The following is a 20,237-nucleotide window of genomic DNA, read 5'->3' as shown; positions in this document are numbered from 1 at the left end:
AGGCACAGGGGACCATATGGGACACCGGGATTCGAACCAACTACTTTTGGTCCTGGATCGGCTGCTTGCAAGGCAAACGCCACTGTGCTATCTCTCCGGGCCCAACTTTCTTTATTCTTTTTATTGTTGTTTTTGGGTCACAGCCAGCACTCAGGGGTTACTTTTGGCTCTGCACTCAGAAATCACTCCTGGCAGTCACGGGGGACCATATGGGATGCCAGGATTTGAACCACCATGCTTCCTGAATCGGCTGTGTGCAAGGCAAACACCTTACCACTGTGCTATCTCTCCGGCCCCTGACTCTTCTTATTCTAACAGTAGCATTCCTTTTAGTTCCTGTATAACACCCGGTGATGTTCAGGGGTTACTCCATGTTCAGTGCTCAGGGGACCACATGGGGTGCTGGGATTTGAATCCAGGTTGGTTATGTGCAGGGCAAGTGCCCTCCCTGCTGTGCTAAGGCATTCTTTTTTTTTTCGTTTGGTTTTTGGACCACACCCAGTGGTGCTCAGAAATTATTCTTGGCGGGTAGGGTGGCGTGTGGTGGGATGGGCCAATATGAGATGCTGAGGACTGAACCTGGGTCACCCGTGTGAAAGGCAAACACCCTACCCGCTGATCTATGTCTCCAGCCCCATCTTGGCAGCATTCCCTATACATGATGACAGAGAAGCAAAAGGAGAAAAATAAAGTCACCTTTAGCCCCCTCCCCCCCAACAATCCCACCCTGTGACCTCTTTTGTTCTCATAGTAACCTGGCAACCATGAATGCTAGACTTGGGGGATGAGAGCCATAATCAGGACCCCCTAAGATCCCTTTGTATTTTTTGAGATTTTTCCCTGAAAAAGGACTGGCTGAAAGGGACTGGCCCTAGTCTCAGGAGAAGTCAACGTGAACAGACAGGGCGTGTGTGTGTTTATATGTGTTTATGTACGTGTGTGTGTGTGTGTGTGTGTGTGTGTGTGTGTGGTGTTGTCAGGACTGGTCTAGGACACTGCCCTAGCCCCAGCTAAAGAAGCATTACCAGAACCGGAGCAATAGCTCTGCAGTAGGGTGCTTGCCTTGCATGCTGCTGACCTGACATGGACCCAGGTTCAATACTTGGCATCCCCTATGGTCCCCTGACCTGCCAGGAGTGATTTCTGAGCACAGCGCCAGGAGTAACCCCTGAGTACTGCCGAATGTGCCCCCCACCAAAAAAAAGAAGCACTACCAGCTCCAGGTGCAGATCACCTTGCAGAGATTCAACTTCTAAAAGCAGGGGCCCCTTTTGAGTTCCAGAACTCAGCACCTGGCTGAGACTTCACACCTTTCTCAGAGTCCTGAGGGGCTTCTCACCTGGGCCTCTCCACAAATACATCCTCAGGGAGCATGTACGGAGCCTCTTTCTTCCTGGTCTCAATCACCTGCAGTTGGGGAGAGTCCCCTGAGAAGAGCTGGATATGGTGGGTGGGCTCCTCCCCTTACCCCCACCCCAGTGGCTCCTCCTCCCACACAGCTCCTGGGGCCCAGCAGCTGAGGGAGACTCTCAGCCAATAGTGACCCTCAGGGAAGCTCAAGGGTTGGTATTTGGGAGAGTTGAGGAGGGTTTAGAGGTGTTTTACACAGGAAAAGAAAGAAGAGGAAGAGACAGGTGGGAACATCTCAGCATGTCACCAGAAGGCTTTCTCCATAGATGCTTGCCACTCAATTTACTGCTTTCCTCATTTTTGATAATGTTTCTAGACAAATCTATTTTAAGGCTTAATCCTCTTGTGATCTGAGGAAAATGGTCTTGTGAGTAAATGCTTCCAGAAGTGGGGAGAACAGAAGTTGAGGGGATAGGTAGCAGAAGAAATTACTTCCTGTGCCCACTCCATCTACCCTGGCAGGTCAGCTCACAGGGCATGACCAATTGCCTCTTAAAACTTACTCTTTTTTTTTTTTTTTTTGGTTTTTGGGTCACACCTGGCAGCATTCAGGGGTTACTCCTGGCTCTATGCTCAGAAATCATTCCTGGCAAGCTCGAGGGACCATATGGGATGCCGGGATTCGAACCACCATCGTTCTGCATGCAAGCCAAATGCTCTACCTCCATGCTATCTCTCTGGCCCCTTATAACATACTCTTATGTATTCTCCTGCTAACCCACCTTTCAATGCTTTGAGGAAACTCTGGGCTCAGGCAATAAAAATCAGGGGAACCCACAGTCCCTCAAGGCACCAACCTCGTGGACATGTTGGCAGAAGGCGGGCACTGTGGTCAGCTGGCTGATGAGGTTCAGGTAGGCCGCACCCAGGGCATAGAGGGCACAGCGGTTGTACACAGGCAAGTTCTCCTCATTGACTTGGGCCACGTCCTGTGGAACACAGAGGGGCATTGAGAGGTTTCCATTGACAAAAGACCCCTTCCTCCTCCCTTCTCTGCCTTCTTTTGTTTTGGGGCCACACTTGGCAGTGCTCAGGGCTTGCTCCTGGTTCTGTGCTCAAGGATCATTCTTGGTGGGGCCTCTGGGGCCATCTGGGGTGCCAGGATTGAACTGGGGTTAGGCATGTCCAAGGGCAGCACCTCACCCACTGTCCTATCTCTCTGTCCTCTCTCGGCTTTCTTTAGAAACTATCTACTTGGCTAGACTAAGCCTATTGTGCTTGCTTGTTCCATAATTCCCCAGGAGACAGAAGTTAACCCAGATCAGAGCAATAGTACAGCAGGTCGGGTACTTGCCTTGCAAGCGGTCAACCTGGGTTTGATTTCTGCCATCGCATATGGTCCCCCAAATACTGCCAGGAATACCTACTGAGTGCAGAGCCTGAGTAACCCCTGAACATCACCAAGTGTGACTACAAACAGAAACCAACCAAACAAAAAGAACTGGGGGGCTTCTTGAGCCCCCGATGGTCTGGCTCAAGAGGACTCATAGACTGAGACAGTAGTGGGAGATAAAGGATGGGGCCATGGTGGAAGATCACGCCCTAGCTCTGGAGGGTGAGCAGAATGAAGGCACTCATTGGCTGCGTGTGTATGATTTGCTTTTTCTGCAAAGTTCCAGGGATCGAAACCAGGGCAGGGTCTTACACTGGAGGTATGTGCTCTAGCTATTGAGTTATATCCCCAGCCCATGAAATTTTTGTTCTGTGTGTTTTGTTTTGGGGTCACACCTGGTGGTGTTCAAGGGTTATTCCCGGCTCTATATTCAGAAATCATTCCTGGAAGGCTCTGGGGATCATTTGGGATGCTGGATACTGAACCTGGGTCTGCTGTGTACAAGGCAAATGACTGGTTTAACAATTTTTAAACTAATATTGGTTTAATAAATTCAATTGGACAGGACGTAGCACCTTCAAGCACGTGGCCCAGCACATGCTCCAGAGAAACATGTCTGGACAGGACTCCAGCCTGATTCAGACATCCCGCTCTAAAGTCTCGTGTCTCTCAGCAGACCCTGAATGCTGAATGCTAGCACTCTCCTGGCCACCTCAAAGTCACAGGGGAGAATGAATGATCTTGGGTCCTGAGTTTGGGCAAAATGGGAATAATGCTTTTTTTTTGGGGGGGTGTCTTTTTCTTTGGACCATACCTAGCAGCACTCAGGAATTACTCTTGGCTCTGTGCTCAGGGGTGACTACTAATTAAGCTAGAGGGACTGTGTGCAATATTACAAATAGAATTGGGTCAGCCGTGTGCAAGGCAATGAGCTATACTATAACTCCCAGCCCCAAATGATTTTTTGTTTGTTTGTTTGTTTTTGGACTACACTTGGTGATGCTCAGTGGTTACTTTTGGCTCTGCACTCAGGAATTACTCCTGGTGGTGCTTGGGAGACCAAATGGGATGCTGGAGATTGAACGTGTGTCAGTTACATGTCAGGTAAACACCCTGCTTCAGTCCAAATTATTCCTTTTCAGTATTTATGGGGAGGCCCAGTCAGGTTGGAGCATGAGGTGCTCCTGAGATCATAAGTTGTTCTGAAGTCACCTAGGGTGAAGTTTTGAGTGGATCTGTTTGTCTTTGACCTGTAGGAGGTGGCACCACAGAGGGCTCCTGTCTCTCAGACATCAATCACTCCCCAGCCCTCCCCATGCCCTAGCTGCCCACACGGGCCCCACCTGTACAGCCAGCACCAGGCGGATGAGGTCAACCACCACCTCCTCATTGGCCAGCTCGATGCTGATGAGTGCCAGCAGGCCGTAGAGAGCTTCGTAGTGCTTCTGGATGTTCGACTCCTCCTTACAGCTCAGGTAGATGTGTCTGTAGAGCTGCTGGGAGTGCTGGGACCGAGGGAGCAAGGTCAGGGGCAAGGTCATGTTGGCAAGAAGGGAACAGAAGGAGCAGCCAGAGATGCAAGGCCATCTGAAGGGAGGTGTGACTGCTGTGTGTTTCCCACTTCTATCCTCAAGAGGAAGATGACTTGTTTGTTTGTTGTTACTGTTGCTGTTTTTGATTTTGGAGCCACCCGGTGATGCTCAGGGGTTACTCCTGGCTATGTACTCAGAAATCCCTCCTGGCTTGGGGGACCATATGGGACACTGGGAATCGAACTCAGGTCCGTCCTGGGTCAGCTGCATGCAAAGCAAATTCCCTACTGCTGTGCTATCACTCTGGCCCTATTTGTTTGTTTTTTTGGGTCACACCTGGCAGCACTCGGGGGTTACTTCTGACTCTGCACTCAGGAATCACTCTACGCAGGCTCAGGAGACCATATGGGATGCCAGGGATCAAACTTAGGCTGGCTGAATGCAAGGCAAACACCCTGCTGAGCTGTTGCTCAGGACCTGGAAGATGCCTTTTTATTTTTTGTTTTTATTTTCATTTTTGGGATTTTTGGGCCACACCTGCTCGACCTTATAGCTCCAGCCTCTAATATGCCTTTTTTTTTTCTTTGACTTTTTGGGCCACACCTGGCAGCACTCGGGTTACTCTGGGCTAGTACTCGGGTTACTCTGGGCTCTGCACTCAGAAATGGCTCCTGACAGGTCTGGGGGATCATATGGGAAGTCGGGAATCAAACTCAGGTCTGTCCCGGGTTGGCCACATGCAAAGCAACTGCCCTACCACTGTGCTATCTCTCCACCCCTCCGAAGATGCCTTTTTAAAAATCCATCAAAGACACACTCAGATGTGTTAAGGGCCTGAAATCGATCCCCGTGATGCTTGGCTTCATGGTGCTGGCATGATTTTGAGATGCTCGGGGACCATCAGGGTCACATCTGGTAGTGCTCAGGGGACCATGAGGTGCTGGAGATAAAGGCCAGGATCTTGAACATATTTAAACTATCTCTTGGACCCAATATGGCACCTTTTTTTTTTTTTGGGGCCACATCCGTTTGACGCTCAGGGATTACTCCTGGCTATGCACTCAGAAATCGCCCCTGGCTTGGGGGGACCATATGGGACACCGGGGGATCGAACCACGGTCCGTCCTACGCTAGCGCTTGCAAGGCAGACACCTTACCTTTAGCGCCACCTTCCCGGCCCCCAATATGGCACCTTTAGCTAATTAGTTAAATCAATTAAATTAATTAAATGCTGTTTTCGTGTGTCACTTCCAGTAGTGCTCAGGACTTATTTCTAACTTTGCACTCAGGGATCACTCCTGGAGTTTGGGGAACCATATGAGGTGACAGGTATCAAACCTGGGGTGGCTGGGTATAAGGCAAGCATCTTACCCATTGTATTATCTCTATTTTATTTTTGGGCCACACCCGTTTGATGCTCAGGGGTTACTCCTGGCTAAGCGCTCAGAAATTGCCTCTGGCTTGGGGGGACCATATGGGACACCGGGGGATCGAACTGTGGTCCTTCCTTGGCTAGCGCTTGCAAGGCAGACAGACACCTTACGTCTAGCGCCACCTCACTGGCCCCAGTCTCTATTTTTTTTTTTTTTTTTTTTTTTTTTGGTTTTTTGGGCCACACCCCGTGTTGCTCAGGGGTTCCTCCTGGCTATGCGCTCAGAAGTCGCGCCTGGCTTGGGGGACCATATGGGACACCGGGGGATCGAACCGCAGTCCATCCAAGGCTAGCGCAGGCAAGGCAGGCACCTTACCTTTAGCGCCACGCCCGGCCCCCAGTCTCTATTTTTTTATTTGAAATTTTTTTTTTAATTTTGGGAACCCAGGTTTGCAAACCTGTTAATGGAGGGTTTCCTGCATAAAAACTTTTAACACCACACAAACCTTCACCAGAGACAAAAGACACCAGAGAGTGTCTTCTCTCCATCAGTGTCCTAGTGTCCCTGTCCCTTACCCCCTATGATAGTCACCATCTGAAGATCAGTTCTCAGCTTCTTGGGCATTGATTATTCCCCCCCCTATGTTGTTCTATGCCCCACATATGAGAGATCATTCTGTGTCTGTCCGTGTCCTCTGGCTGGCTTCAATCAACCTGCTAAGTCCCAGATCTAACCCTATAGAAGCAAATTTCAGATTTCCACTTTTCCCACGGAGATGAGTAGTTTCTGTTGTGTAGAACAGTTTCCTCACTAACTCATCTGTTCTTGTACATGTGGGCTGTTTCCAGATTCTAGCTATTACATGTGAGGTTAAGAGGATACTTTTAAAGGACCCTAATAAACTTGAACATGTGAAGTTAGACACCCTTGGCACGAGCTCCTGAGCATAGCCCGTGGCCCTACACAGGCTCACAGATATGGTTTTCCCTTGAGCATCACTGGGCCATCTGGTCACCCTGAATAAACAAAGTCAAGAGGGAAGGTGAAGCCTGTGGGACAGTGGTGGGCAGCAGCCTTGGGGATAGAGATAGGGGATTTCTGGGGGTTGAGGTCCCGGGGCTCACCTTCTTCATGAAAACAGTGTCCTGCCTGGAGCACTTGTCCACTTTCAGCTTCAGAACAGAGATGTCACTGAGGGTACTGTAGGGGACAAGAGCCCAATCAGAGATTGCATGGCTTGACACCACTTTGGCCTGTTGATTGTTCCAACGCCTCCCCTGGTAGCTTGCCCTTAGCCCTATCTCCACATTTTTTTTCTGAGTGGGAGAACACATTTGGAGTGGCTCAGGGCTTACTCCTGACTGTGCTTAGGGACAATACTTACGAAACCATACATGGTGCTGGGATCAAATCTGGGTCGGCTACATGCAAAGCAAGTGCCTTAACCTCACCTGGCTCTCATGTTTCTCTCCCTTTCCCTTCAGTACCTGTAGTCTAGGTCATTCTTTGCTTCCCTCCCTTGCAGAGAGCTCTGTAAGTGCATTGCTCCTCCCCTCTAAGACCTGCTCTTTATCCTCTCACATCCCCAGCCTACACCTCTGCCCTCTCCCACTTGTCCTCTTATCCTTCCACTCCTCGGGGGTCCCTGGAGCTTCATCCCAGCCACCAGTTCCCCTGGTGGACCTCACCAAATAGCTCTAACCTGGGTATCAGACCCAATGGGACTCTCATTCCCATCTTTGCATCGACCTCAAGTTCACCTGATGGTGGAGAACTTGTGACGGTTGCCATGGCGATCGATGAAACTGATGAGAATTTCCAGGACAAAGAGACGAATCTCGGCATCCTCCATAAGGGCGGTGGACAGAAGGCGATCCAGGAAGTTGCTGGGCAGTGCTGACATCATGTTGCTGCACTGGAAGCCCATTGATACCTATGGGTGAGCCAAGACCACCGAGCTTAGCCACATTGGGACCCTGGATGCCTCAAGGTGTTAGAGGAGCAGCAGCAAAGCTGAGCTCAGACACCAATCCTGTACCTAAGCCTGGCCTCCCTCTCCTCCACCCATGGCTCTGAGGCTTTAGGCAACCTTTGAGAACAAACCAACATTCCTCTGGACAACCCGTTCAGCTCAGCTCAGTAGAAATGAGGGTGGCCTAGACAGATAAAAAGCAAGCAAGGGTGAGCTCTAAAGGGAAATAGGGGCAAGAGGACTTCAGAAATGAAGTGAAGACAAGGCACCACAAAGACACTGCATGGTTTACTAAGAGAATGGACTTCCCAGGGCAGTGAAATGGAGGAAAGGATGCTTGCCCAGCATGTGGCTGACCCTGGTTTGGTCCTTGATGGGGCATATGGTCATTCAGAGTGACCCAGAGTGACTCCTGAGCACAAAGCAAGGAGTAAGCCCTGAGAAGCACTGTGTGTAGCTCAAAAATGAAAGAGGGGGGGCAGTTAGGGTGGGGTAGAAGGAAACAGGGATATTGGTGGCAGGAAATGTGCACTGATGAAGGGATGGTGTTAGAATACTGTACGGCTGAATCACAAACAACTTTGTAACTGTATATCTCATGGTGATTCAATTAAAATTTTATTGATAAAATCAGGGGCCAGAATTATAGCACAGTGGTAGGGTATTTGCCTTGCACATGACTGACCCAGGATTGATGGTGGTTCAATTCCCAGCATCCCATATAGTTGCCCAAGCCTGCCAGGAGCTATTTCTGAGCGCAGAGCCAGGAGTAACTCCTGAGTACCGCAGGGTGTGACCCAAAACACAAATTTTTATTAATAAAATCAATCCTCAGCATGGCCCAGAGGATGTCTCAGTGGCAAAAGCATCTGCTTTATTAGTATGAGACTCTAATCCCCAGTGCTGAGCATGGTCCTGGGGCCTCTATTTGGAACCCCCAAGAGTGTTGTAATCTCTAGGCCCCCACAGCCTTGTTACAAACATCCCAACTAAAAACGTGAGACCTTCCAGGGAGCACTGAAAGTAAAAGATAAGTGAGCACCACAGAGAGATATGCGACAATGGGGGTGCATCATGCATCTGAGGACCAGTGATCCTCCAGTGAACATCACAACTGGAATGTGGTCATATCTGGGCCCAAATGATTGCACAACAGTCAGGGTATTTGCCTTGCATGTGACCAACTAGATTCAATCCCTGGCATCCCATATAGTTCCCCTGAGCCAGTCAGGACTGATCCCTGAGCACCACCAGATATACTCCTCCCTTCCCTGAAAAAAACGAATATGGGAGTATCACAGTCAAGTGGGTGTGAGATCCCAGTCACCTCAACAACAAAGGGAAGGAAAGAGGGGTGAGGGAGGTGAGGAGTTAAGAGTAATCTAGAACGATGCTCAGGGGGTAGGGATGTACATGTGAGTGCCAGGCAACTGGGACAGATCCAGGTTTTAGGAGCCCACAGACTGGCAGCTCAAGACCTCTAGGGCATTTGTGTATTTTCATAAGTTGACCAAGGGAGCCGCCATTTTGATTCTGGATTCTGGATTCCAGTGTTGACTGCATAGATGTTAAGAAGGGTAATGTAAACACATAGGTGAAGGGAAAGATGGTGGTGGGGAGACAGGTGGGCGTTGGACTAAAGGGAACACAATGGGGAAAGGACTTGAAGGGATATTTGGAGGGGGCAAGACAAACACAATAGATGGACAAGATGGACACAATAGATTCCATCGCAGCACAGGTTTGGTGCAAAAAAACAGAAGCAATTGCTAAGGAATATGTGGAAAATAAGGAAGAGCCTGGCCAGTGAATAGAACAGAGCCATTGAACTGACCAAGTCCCTTGAGCTGGACATATGTGCATAGCTTGCCACCTGCAGCATGCTATGAGGCCATCACCTTTGGCTTCCTTGGAAGAAGGTGCCTCTTGCAAAAGGAAACAGGGTGGGTGAGACTTACCTGCAGGAGCGATTTCAGCAGCATGATCTGTGTGAGTCGGTTTCTATTCTCCCTGCACATCAAAGACACAGAAACTTACCAGGATGGAGCCAGAGACCATGATGCTCAGCGTTCTTCCCAATGCCACCCTCACCAGGTGTCCCTTACAGTGGACTTTGGAGCCAGGAAGCAGAGCAAGCATTGAAAGGCTCCCAAAGAGGGAGGTTGGTATTGTGGGGCAGAGGGAGGGTTGTGAGCTCCAAGGGCCCTACTACAGGCTGCTGAGGGGATTTGGGAGTGGAATGACAGGTGAGAGGATGAATCAGGAAGAAGAAAGCTAGGAAAGAAGGGATGGGCAGGGAAATGCAGGCAGCAGGGTGGGTCTAGGAGACTCACCCTGTCCTCCCAGTCTCCATGGGGTGGTGCAGCGAAGGCAGAGGGACCTTGCTCATGATGAAGAGGATCACCTCCGAGCGCTGGTAAGTGGGCAGCGTGCTGGCAAAAGATCCTGTGGGACAGAGATGGCAGGCGGCTGCTCACGAGAAGCAAGACCTCTAGAGAGGACCTGAAGGACTTCAGGAAAATTGGGGAGACAGGTGTCCCCATGCAGGGGCTTTGCCTCAAGGACATACCTCCAGCCCTGACCTCCTGGCTCCTGGCTTTATCTGACCTACAACCCACAAAGGCTCCCTCCCTTTTCTTCTCTTTTCCCTTCCTTTCTCTTCCTCACTTTCCTTTTCCTCCTCATCTCTCAGAACTAGAGGCTTAAGGAGGTGAAATGGGACCTGGGGTGCAGAGAGAATTTGCCTTTGGAGACCTTTCATTTGAAGGCCAGATTGAAAAAATCCTGGAAATGCCTCTGTGCTGTCTCCCTTGACCCCAGCACATGCGATGTTTGGAATAAACGACATGAGCAGACGACAATCTTCCAAGCTCCTATGGGGATTCCTGAGCAGTCAGCCCCTACTCTACTCTACCCATCACTGTCCTCTGGCCCCCTTCTTCCTATAGCCACGCCCACAAGGCCACACCCCCAGCTCCACCACAGTTCCCACCTATGGTCTTGATCACGGCCTCCTGGAACATGCGCTCTTCATGCTCTTTGATGATCTTGATGCCCAGGCTGAGGGCCCCGTCATAGCTCCCAGTCAGGGCATAGTCGATGCTGAGCCGCAGCTGCCTGAGCAGGGTGTTGAACATCTCCAGCACTGTGGGCCCTGTGCAGAGAGTGGGAGATGGAGATACTGGGGGCTGGCACCCGTGGCTCATTTCCAGCCTGGATTCCCTCCCCTGCCCACCTGCCCTGACTTGACAGCTCCTGGCCTTGGCTCAGGAAAGCTCCAGAGTGGGAGGCAGTTCTCCCTATGGACAGTTCTTTGTCCAGAGAGGATACTCGGTCACGAAGGCCCCTTACCGACAGAGCCTGTGGCAGCGATGACCGCAGCCTCGGACAGGACCTCCACGATGCCTGCCCGCACCGAGGCGGCACTGCGGCTGTTGGCGTCCAGGTGGCTCAGGAGCTGCTGGATAACCAGGTGGGAGTGCTGCGGCTGCAGGAGAAAGACATGCTAGGCCCCACAGAGACAGGATAGTGCTCCCCTGGGCCCAGAGACCAGGGTGCACAGGCCAATGGACCCTGGAGGTGGTGTTCAGGTACTTTTTCATCATCTCCAGCCCATCCCTTTCACAAGGGCAATTTTCTTTTTTTTTTTTTTTTATTTTGGGTCACACCCGGCAGTGCTCAGAGGTTATTCCTGGCTCCAGGCTCAGAAATTGCTCCTGGCAGGCACGGGGGACCATATGGGGCGCCGGGATTCAAACCGATGACCTCCTGCATGAAAGGCAAACGCCTTACCTCCATGCTATCTCTCCGGCCCCAAGGGCAATTTTCAAACACTGCTTTCCAGGCTGGAGTGATAGCAATGAAAGGGTGTTTGCCATGCATGTGGCCGACCCAGGACAGGCCTGGGTTCAATCCCATATGGTCCCCTGAGACTGCCAGGAGTGATTTCTGAGTGCAGAGCCAGGAGTAACCTTGAGCACCTCTGGGTGTGGCCCAAAAACAGTAACAACAACAACAGATCGAACACTGCCTTTCTTTCCCCTTCTCCAGGTAATATGGGCAGAGGCCATGAGAGACCTAGGGTTTTCCTCCAGAGCTGGTCAGAGTATGGGCCATGTTTGGCACCTGCACAAGGCCTGTCTGAAGCCCCTGGCTACTGAATAAGTGCATCCACTGCGAATTGTTAAGTGTTTGGCAATGCCATTCCTACCAAGCCTGACTCTTAGGCTTGTGTTTTGCATGAGTCTTTAATGGAAAAGCTTTTCATCACATGCTATTTTATTTATTGGGGAAGGAGATGAGGGAGTGTTGGGCTATGCTCAAGGCTTGTTTACTCCTGACTCAGCTCAGGAACCACTCCTGGCAATACTTGGGGGCATCATACACAGTGCCCCGAGATCAAATTGGGGTCAATTTGTGCAAGAGAAGCACTTGACCCCAATATTCTCAGGCCCCTATTTTGTTTTGGGGGTCCATACCCAGCAGTGCTGGGGGATCACTGCTGACTTGGAACTTGGGGGTTGCTCTGGGGACCATGTAGACCAAACTCAGGCCCCCTGCATGTACAGCTTGTGCTTCAGCCCTTTTAGATATGTCTATGACCTGCTCACTGCATTTTAGACAGTATTGATGTCATTAGAAAGGCTAAGCGGGGGCCAGAGTGATAGCATAGCGGTAGGGTGTTTGCCTTGCACACAGCCGACCCAGGACGAATGGTGGTTCGAATCCCAGCATCCCATACAGTCTCCTGAGCCTGCCAGGAGTGATTTCTGAGTGCACAGTCAGGAGTAACCCCAGAGTGTCACTGGGTGTGGCCCACAATGCAAAAGTAAATAAAAATTAAAAAAAAAAAAGAAAGAATGTAAGCAGCTAGGGTCAGAAAACCAAGGTCCCACGAGGGGGTCCCAGACTGCTGACTTGTTCCTTTGATACTCAACCTGCTCCTGAAGGCTCCCTTGAACAGGGGGAATATACCCTCAGCTGAATATGGGGGCAAGGGGTGGGAGGAAGTGGTAATACCTGAATTGAGTACATGATGATTTTAAAGCAGCGGACGGCGAACACCTTGGGCTCCCAGAGAGAATGGTTATCCAGGTGACTGTAGGGAGAAATACAGGGTGTGGGTGGGGTGTGCAAAAAAGGGATGTGGTAGGGGAGGAAAGATAAGATTGGCGACACCTGAGAGACCCAGGTTCCCTTCTAGAGCCTTTGGTAAGGACTTTGGTGGGGGGCTTAGGGTGTGACGAGAGAAGGGAATCATGGGAGATCCCAAGGGCAGCCCCAGAACTGGAAGATCAAAGTTCCATAGCAATGGGCCTGAGGAATGAAGTAGGGCACCTACCCCGGCTCCCACCAGCCCCACATGGCTCTGGGCCACTGTGGTAGCTTCTGCTGTCACAGGTCCAGAGAAGGGCAAGGCATGCTGGGATGGGAAACACTCACATGAGGACGGGCTTGATGGCATTTTTGATGTTGCCAAAGGCAGCTCGGCCCAGCAGTTCCCGGAGGCACCTCTCGGCCAGCTCAGCCGGGTTCTCCTTTTCCTTCTCAGGGGCTTGGAGGGGCGAGGGGGACCGGCTGTGGGGACAGAGCACCATGTGGGTGTAGGAGAGAAGGGAAGCTGGGAGCAGGGCTGTCTTTTCCCCCAAGACCCTGTGGATAGGCAGAAGGGCTTTGGGGTCTGGCAGTGACTGGCCAGCTCAGTGTAAAGCACTGCACTGCCAGAAAGTGAACCCCATTGTAGGGAGACTATGGAAGGGTTCTTATTCCTCTCCTGGAAAGCCCTCAGAAGAGGGCTTTTGGATCTCACAGGAAAGAGACACCCAGAGGCCCAGGGTGTGGCAAAGTTGTCCTCAAGTCCCCAAGGCTTTGGAAAAAAAAGATGAGATAGGCAAAAACACTAGGCAATGAAAAGAAAGCAAGGGAGAAGGAAGGCTAAGGCACAAAACAGCGGCATGCAGTTGTGGCTCAGTGGTACCTGAGTCAGAGGGTGGGCCCAGAGCTGGGCAGAAGGAGCCCAGGACTCTTCCCACCTGTGACCACCCTGGACCAATCTGGGACTGGGGAGGGAGGTGCTGCTCCAGATATGGCATACTGACTTTGCTCCCTGCAGCACGTACAAAGCGAGGGAGCCCAAATATTTCAACAGAACCACAATACCCTACTGGGGCGCAAAACCTTTCCCTGCAGTCCTTGTCCCAGGGGTGAGAATCTACCCATGTCTGGCAAAGCCCCCGAGTGAAACCCCGTGTCTGCATTTAGTGTGGGGTGGTTTTAGAGAAAGGGGGGGAGAGAGGAAGGAAGGAAGGAAGAAAGGAAGGAAGGGAGGGAGGAAGGGAAAGAGAGAGGGAAGAAAAAATGGAAGGAAGGAAGGAAGGAAGGATGGAAGGAAGGAGGGAGGGAGGGAAGAAGGAAAGATGAAAGGAAGAAGAGCAAGAAAAGGAGAAAGGAAGGAGAAAACGGGAGAAAGAAGGGAAGAGGGAAAGGAGGGAAGGAAGGAAAAAGGAGGGAAGAAAGGAGAGAGGGAAGGAAAGATGAAAGGAAGGAAGGAAGGAAGGAGGGAGGGAGGGAAGAAGGAAAGATGAAAGGAAGAAGAGCAAGAAAAGGAGAAAGGAAGGAGAAAACGGGAGAAAGAAGGGAAGAGGGAAAGGAGGGAAGGAAGGAAAAAGGAGGGAAGAAAGGAGAGAGGGAAGGAAAGATGAAAGGAAGGAAGTAGGTAAAGAAGGAAAGATAGAAGGAAGAAGAAAAGGAAGGAAAGAAGTAAAGGAAGGAGAAAAAGAAGGGGAAAGGAAAGAAAGGAAAAAGGAGGGAAGAAAGGAAATGGGAAGGAAGGAAAAGGAGAAAAGAAAGGAAGGAAATGGGAAGGAAGAAAAAGGAGGAAAGAAAGGAAGGAAATGGGAAGGAAGGAAAAGGAGGAAAGAAAGGAAGGAAAGAGGGAAGGAAAGATGAAAGGAAGATGAGGAAGGAAAGGAGGGAAGGAAGGAGAAAAAGAAGGAAGAAAAAAGGGAAAGGAGAAAGGAGGAAAGGAAGGAAAAAGGAGGGAAGAAAAGGAGAGAGGGAAGGAAAGGTGAAAGGAAGGAGGTAAGGAAGAAAAGATGGAAAAAAGAAGAAAAGGAAGGAAAGGAGTAAAGAAAGGAGAAAAAGAAGGGAGAAAGGAAAGGAAGGAAAAAGGAGAGAAGAAAAGGGAATGAGAAGGAAATGGAAAGAGGAAAAAGGAAGCAAGAAAAGAAGGAAGGTAGTAAGGAAGGGAGGGAAAAGGGAAGAGGGAATGAAGGAGAAAGGAGGGAAGAAAGGAAAGGAAGGAAAGGAGGAAAAGAAGAAAGGAAGAGAGGAGTGAGGGAGGGAAAAAGGGAAGGAAGGTAGGAAGAAGGTCAGGGAGAAAAATTCTGGGGAAATGGAGTCCTGAGTGGCCTTTTCAAACCTTGATCCTGCTTCCAGAGACACATAGGTAGCCTCGGGGTCCTTTGTGTTCTTATCAGCACACACTTCCCCCGGAGGCCAGCCCCTAGCTGTCCTTCCTCTGGAACTCAGACCTCAGGGCTCCAGCAGCTGGCTGGAGGCCAGGTCCAGGGTTTGGAGGAGCAGTGAGGGAGGGAGAGAAGGGCCACAGTGAGGGCTTCTCTACCCTCCCACTCACCTTTCAGCCTCCTCCACATGCTGCAGGTTGAAGAGCAGCGAGGGCACGATCTTGTCCATGTGCTGGGGTTCCCAGATGTTGGCCTGCAGTTCGTCATTCACCGTCTTCCTCACCACCCCTTGGAGGCCTTTGATGCCTGACATTCGGATCCTGCAAGGGAAGGAAGGGGTGGACTGGAGTCAGGAGACCTCCAGGCCATGGGATTTACAGTTGGGAGGAAGCACAGTGGAGCGTAGGAAGGGTGTTTTTTCTTTTTGGTGGCAAAAGGCATAAGGGAACCCCCTCTCCCCCGCATTTGCTCTCCATGGAGCTCTGCCATCTGGCTGGCATGTGCACTGGCAGATGGAGTCCCGGAAGTGAGTCTTCTCTCTGGGAGACACAGGCTGGCCAGGATTCCCTGGGTGGCTTGAACCCTAGGGTGCCAGATCTCACCTCTTTGGAGTTCAATTGACTTCTTTCGAGCCTGAATCCAAGCTATAGGCACTGAAAGTGCTGCCAGCTGTGAGTGAGGCTGAAGCCAGGGCTTAAAGCCCCTTTAGAAGGCTCTGCAGGGAGGTGCTAAATTTCAGGCTCTCCAGCCACTAAGGGATCTCTGGAGGGTGTGAGCCAATAGAACACTAGAGGGGAACCTTTTAGTTTATTTTGTTGTTGTTGTTGTTGTTTGGGGCCACACCTGGAGGTGCTCAGGGGTTATTCTGACTCTGTGCTCAGAAATCACTCCTGGCAGGCTCAGGGGATCATATAGGATGCTGGGAATCAAACCCAGGTCCATTCTGGGTAGGCTGCATGCAAGGCAAAAGCCCTATTGCTGTGTTATCACTCTGGCACCAGAGGGGAACCCTTTTAGGCAGCTCCATCCCTGCTGTGCTGACATGGAGTTGTCCCTGCGCTGTCAGAAACACCCCGCCCCTGTTTTATTTTGTTTTGGGAGGGGGGCTGTGCATGGCAGTGCTCAGGGATCACTCCTAGTGGAGCTTGAGGGACCAGAAATTGTTTCCAGGTCGAACATACATATACACTGTCCTTTGAACCATTGCTCCAGCCGAAAGAAGCCTTTTATTTCACCCTGAAGTTTCAATCAAGTATATTTTCTTTGTTGTTGTTGTTGTTTTTGAGTCACACCTGGCAGCACTCAGGGGTTACTCCTGGCTCTGTGCTCAGAAATCGCTCCTGGCAAGCTCAGGGAACCATATGGGATGCCGGAATTCGAACCACCATCCTTCTGCATGCAAGGCAAACACCTTACCTCCATGCTATCTCTCCGGCCCCAATCAAGTATATTTTCTGATGATAAAGTGATGTGTGTAAATTATAGAAAATTACATGGAAGATTTGCCTCAAAGCTTGTCATTTTAGAGGGATTGTTTTTCCTTCTGTGCATGATCTATAACAGGAACGAATGCTGTTATAATTAATATCCAGTGTCTTTCATAGCCTTTGTATAAACATGTGCAACAGAGGCATGACCCACTGTCAAAGGAGCTCACAACATCCTAGCTTTGTTGTCATTGTGTTTAGGTTATTTTGTTTTGTTTTGTTTTTGCTTTGATTTTTTGGGACCACACCTGGAGATACTTAGGGGTTACAACTGGCTATGCGCTCAGAAATTGCTCCTGGCTTGGGGGACCATATGGGACACCAGGGGATCGAACCGCAGTCCGTCCTAGGTTAGCGTGTGCAAGGCAAAACACCCTACCACTTGTGCCACTACTCTGGCCCCTAGTTTTTTTTTTTCCTACACTCACTGTTGTTCACCGCTTCTCCTGTCTCTGACACTGTACTCTGCCAGGGATCATTCTTGGCAGTGTTTGGGGCACTGATTGCTGTGCTGTTGGAGACAGTGTCCTGTCAGAGATAAATTTTTCTGTCTTCTGTCTTTTATGCAGCCTTTCACCTAAGGCTGCCTACCTGCAGACTTTGCTGTAAGCTTTTGAGCTAACAGGAAAGGTATTTCGCAGCTGAAGGAGATTTTCTTTGAAGCCAAAGAGAAAAGTAAACACCCCAATGCCAGTTCCAGATTTAGGCCACTCCCTTTAGCTTCTTTCCGGAGTTAATGGTTACGCTTCAAAAACTTGCCCCTTCACAGACTGTTGTTAGCTCCAGATAAGCGAGCTGCAGAACCCACTTTGGAGACATAAGGCTATCCCTTGAAAGCTGCTGTCTTGGGAATGATTGTAAACTTGTCAATTCTTCTGGGATGATTTACTGCCTTTGTTCCATAGCTTTCGCGCCAAAAAGTATGATTGACATGCCTTTTTTCCTGCCCATTTCTCCTCCTCTATATAAGAGATGCTGGACCAATAAATTTTACCTCTGACCGGTTATTTCGCCTGAGGTCATTATTACTAACCTCTCTCAGATTTTTTACAGGTGTGGTTGTTCTTTTAACCCAGCCAAATAAAGGTGCGGACGTCCAAGAGCCTCCCAGCCGCTTCCCCGCTGGCCGGGCCCCTCCGGGGGGCTTTAGGACCCCGCACTGTGCCAGAGATAGAATCCAGGTTGGCTGAATGCAAGATGAGTGCTTTACCTTTCTACACTGTATTTTTGGTCCCATATTAGATTCTTAAACTGTGGATTTTTTTTGAGGGGAGGGGGCCCATAACCAGTGATACACAGGGGTTACTCCTGGCTCTGTACTTAGAGACCATATGGGATGCCGGGGAACCCAGGTTGGCTGCATGTAAGGCAAGTGCCTGCATTATGGATTCAGAGAGCTAGTACAGCCTGCTCTGGTTTTATCCCTGGCATCACATACGCTCTCCTGAGCCCCACAGGAATGAACCTGAGCACAGAGTCAAAAGTAAGCCCTGAGCACTGCCAGGTGTGATCTGAAGCAACAGTAAAATAAATTTATTTATGATTTATAATCAGTAAGTGATTATGCTAAGGGTCATGTAAAATTTTCTTGGGTAGAAAGGGGTAATAAGCAGAAAGAGTTTAAGAAGCCCTGTTCCAGGGGCCAGAGAGATAGCACAGCAGTGGGGTGTTTGCCTTGAATGTGGCTGACCGGGACGGACCAGGGTTCAATTCCTGGCATCCCCTATGGTCCCCCAAGCCTGCCAGGAAAGATTTATTTTTCTTTTTGGGGTTTTCTGGGCCACACTCAGTGACACTCAGGGGTTACTCCTGGCTATAGACTCAGAAATCGCTCCTGGCTTGGGGGACCATATAGGATGCCAGGGATCGAACTGTGGTCTGTCCTAGGCTAGCACGTGTAAGGCAAATATCCAACCACTTACGCCACCACTCTGGCTCCTCAGGAGAGATTTCTGAGTGCAGAGCCAAGAGTAACCCTTAAGTGCCGCCAGGTCTGCCCCTGCCCCCAGAAATGAAGCCCTGTTCTAAATGGTCCCTTGTTGATTATTTCAGATATTTCTATACTTTTTTGCTTTCATATTGCAATGCTGCATCTTACCCAGTAAAACATTTGAGCCCCTTCCAAATCCTTACTCTGAATAGGATTACTGAATTAAGAGATAAGAAAGGAAAGCCTCCCAATGTGGCTGAATTCCTTGCTCTTCCCAACACCCTATATCACTGCTATAACACTGCTATATCAGGCCATGCTCTCTGTTCCTGTCTCAGGTCTGGGCTCTTGGAAACCTTCACCTTTACCAATGGCTCTATGGCTCAAAAGCCCCACATCATGGAACCATTTCAGCTCCCATACTCTCAGTGATCAGTGTGGCCCAGCAGGCTTCCTGGATGACTAATGGTCACCTGTGGTTTTCAGCTGGAAGTGTGGTTATGTGGGAAGGTCCTGGGCATCACTCTGTGATGATTGGGGGTTATGAAGGTGACTGACATTCAGCACCAGGGTTCTCTGGCAGGTAAATCAGGGCAAGACTACAAACCCCAGCAATATGCTGCCCTGAGCCTGACCCCAGGAAAGAGCTATGACTGGAGGACAAAAGACATCAGTTCCACTCACCATGCATTTGTGGCTATGCATTCAGTGCACATGGAAACAAACTCTCCTAATGCACATAGAAACATCTCTAATGTACATGGAAACATCTCTAATACAAATAGAGATTTCTTGAATGCACAATAAAACATCCCTAATATACATAGAAACATCTCTAATGCACACGGAAGTCGATCCTCCAAGTTCACAGATGGATTCCAAACATGCCAGATTCCTTGACCCCCTTAGAGCCTGGCTGGCAGGGAGTCAGCCCTGGGGGAATTGTTTTTCCTACTCAGGGGTTTCTGGATATGTGTCTGTGAGCAAAGTTATTTTCACTCCCCACTCCCCAGAATCCCATCACACATGTAAGCACACATGTGGTGCTCAGAGCCCACTACCCTGCTCAAAGAAATAGCAGGAGATCAGGCCTTGGGACAGAAACTGCTTTTGGTGTCTTATACTGGCTCAGGGGTGGGCTGAAGGGTTCTGGAAGGAAATAGGGGGGAGCTCAGGGAAAAAATGGGTGCCTGGAAGTTATGGGAAAAAAAAACAGAAAGAAAGATGAGCTAGGATACCCTTGTGCTAGGGACCTGAGGGTCTCATGCTAGTGTATATATGTGATGGGTGTCTAGCTCTGCCTGCTTGCCAGCAGCCAACACCAGAAGTTCCAGAAAGTTCCACAGGGCCAGAACACAACACTGCCCTCCATTGTGCTTCCAAATGGGCAGGGAGAGTGCATAGATGCACATGTCTGTACAGTGTATATGTGTATATATGTACAGACTATAATGGTTGCCTGGGTGTGTAAAATATAAGTGAGTTTGTGTGTGTGTGATTTGGATAGACTGTATATGAATCTGTGTGGTCATGTACATGATTACAGAGCAATGTGATTGTGCAGGTGTGTGTATGTTTGCAGAGCATAAGGGATCATGTGTAATCAGTATAGTCTACCATGTGATTGTATGCGCAGCTGCGTTTAGTGTGTGTATAGAGTGTAGAGTACATAGGTTTGGGTTTGGGGTCACACCTGGCTGAGCTAAGGGCTTACTACAGGCTCAGCACTCAGGG

General features: G+C 49.9%; 1 protein-coding gene across 1 annotated transcript in view; it reads right to left on the bottom strand.

Annotated features, from left to right (window-relative positions):
- EFR3B (EFR3 homolog B) overlaps window positions 1-20,237 on the bottom strand; it is an 89,230-nt gene that overhangs the window by 7,602 nt on the left and 61,391 nt on the right. Inside the window, exons 6-17 of the mRNA XM_049784469.1 lie at window positions 15,257-15,406; window positions 13,063-13,197; window positions 12,640-12,718; window positions 10,972-11,107; window positions 10,613-10,774; window positions 9,954-10,065; window positions 9,579-9,630; window positions 7,409-7,581; window positions 6,773-6,848; window positions 4,087-4,248; window positions 2,208-2,339; window positions 1,340-1,407 (exon numbers count right to left, since the gene is read on the bottom strand). Coding sequence (XP_049640426.1) covers window positions 1,340-1,407; window positions 2,208-2,339; window positions 4,087-4,248; window positions 6,773-6,848; window positions 7,409-7,581; window positions 9,579-9,630; window positions 9,954-10,065; window positions 10,613-10,774; window positions 10,972-11,107; window positions 12,640-12,718; window positions 13,063-13,197; window positions 15,257-15,406 — 1,437 coding nt within the window. The remainder of the gene's footprint in view (window positions 1-1,339; window positions 1,408-2,207; window positions 2,340-4,086; window positions 4,249-6,772; window positions 6,849-7,408; window positions 7,582-9,578; window positions 9,631-9,953; window positions 10,066-10,612; window positions 10,775-10,971; window positions 11,108-12,639; window positions 12,719-13,062; window positions 13,198-15,256; window positions 15,407-20,237) is intronic.

Source organism: Suncus etruscus, chromosome 12 (genome assembly GCF_024139225.1).
Source record: "Suncus etruscus isolate mSunEtr1 chromosome 12, mSunEtr1.pri.cur, whole genome shotgun sequence".
Lineage (NCBI taxonomy): Eukaryota > Metazoa > Chordata > Mammalia > Eulipotyphla > Soricidae > Suncus > Suncus etruscus.
Note: the sequence above shows the minus strand (reverse complement) of the source record. Positions and strands in the feature narration are given on the sequence as shown.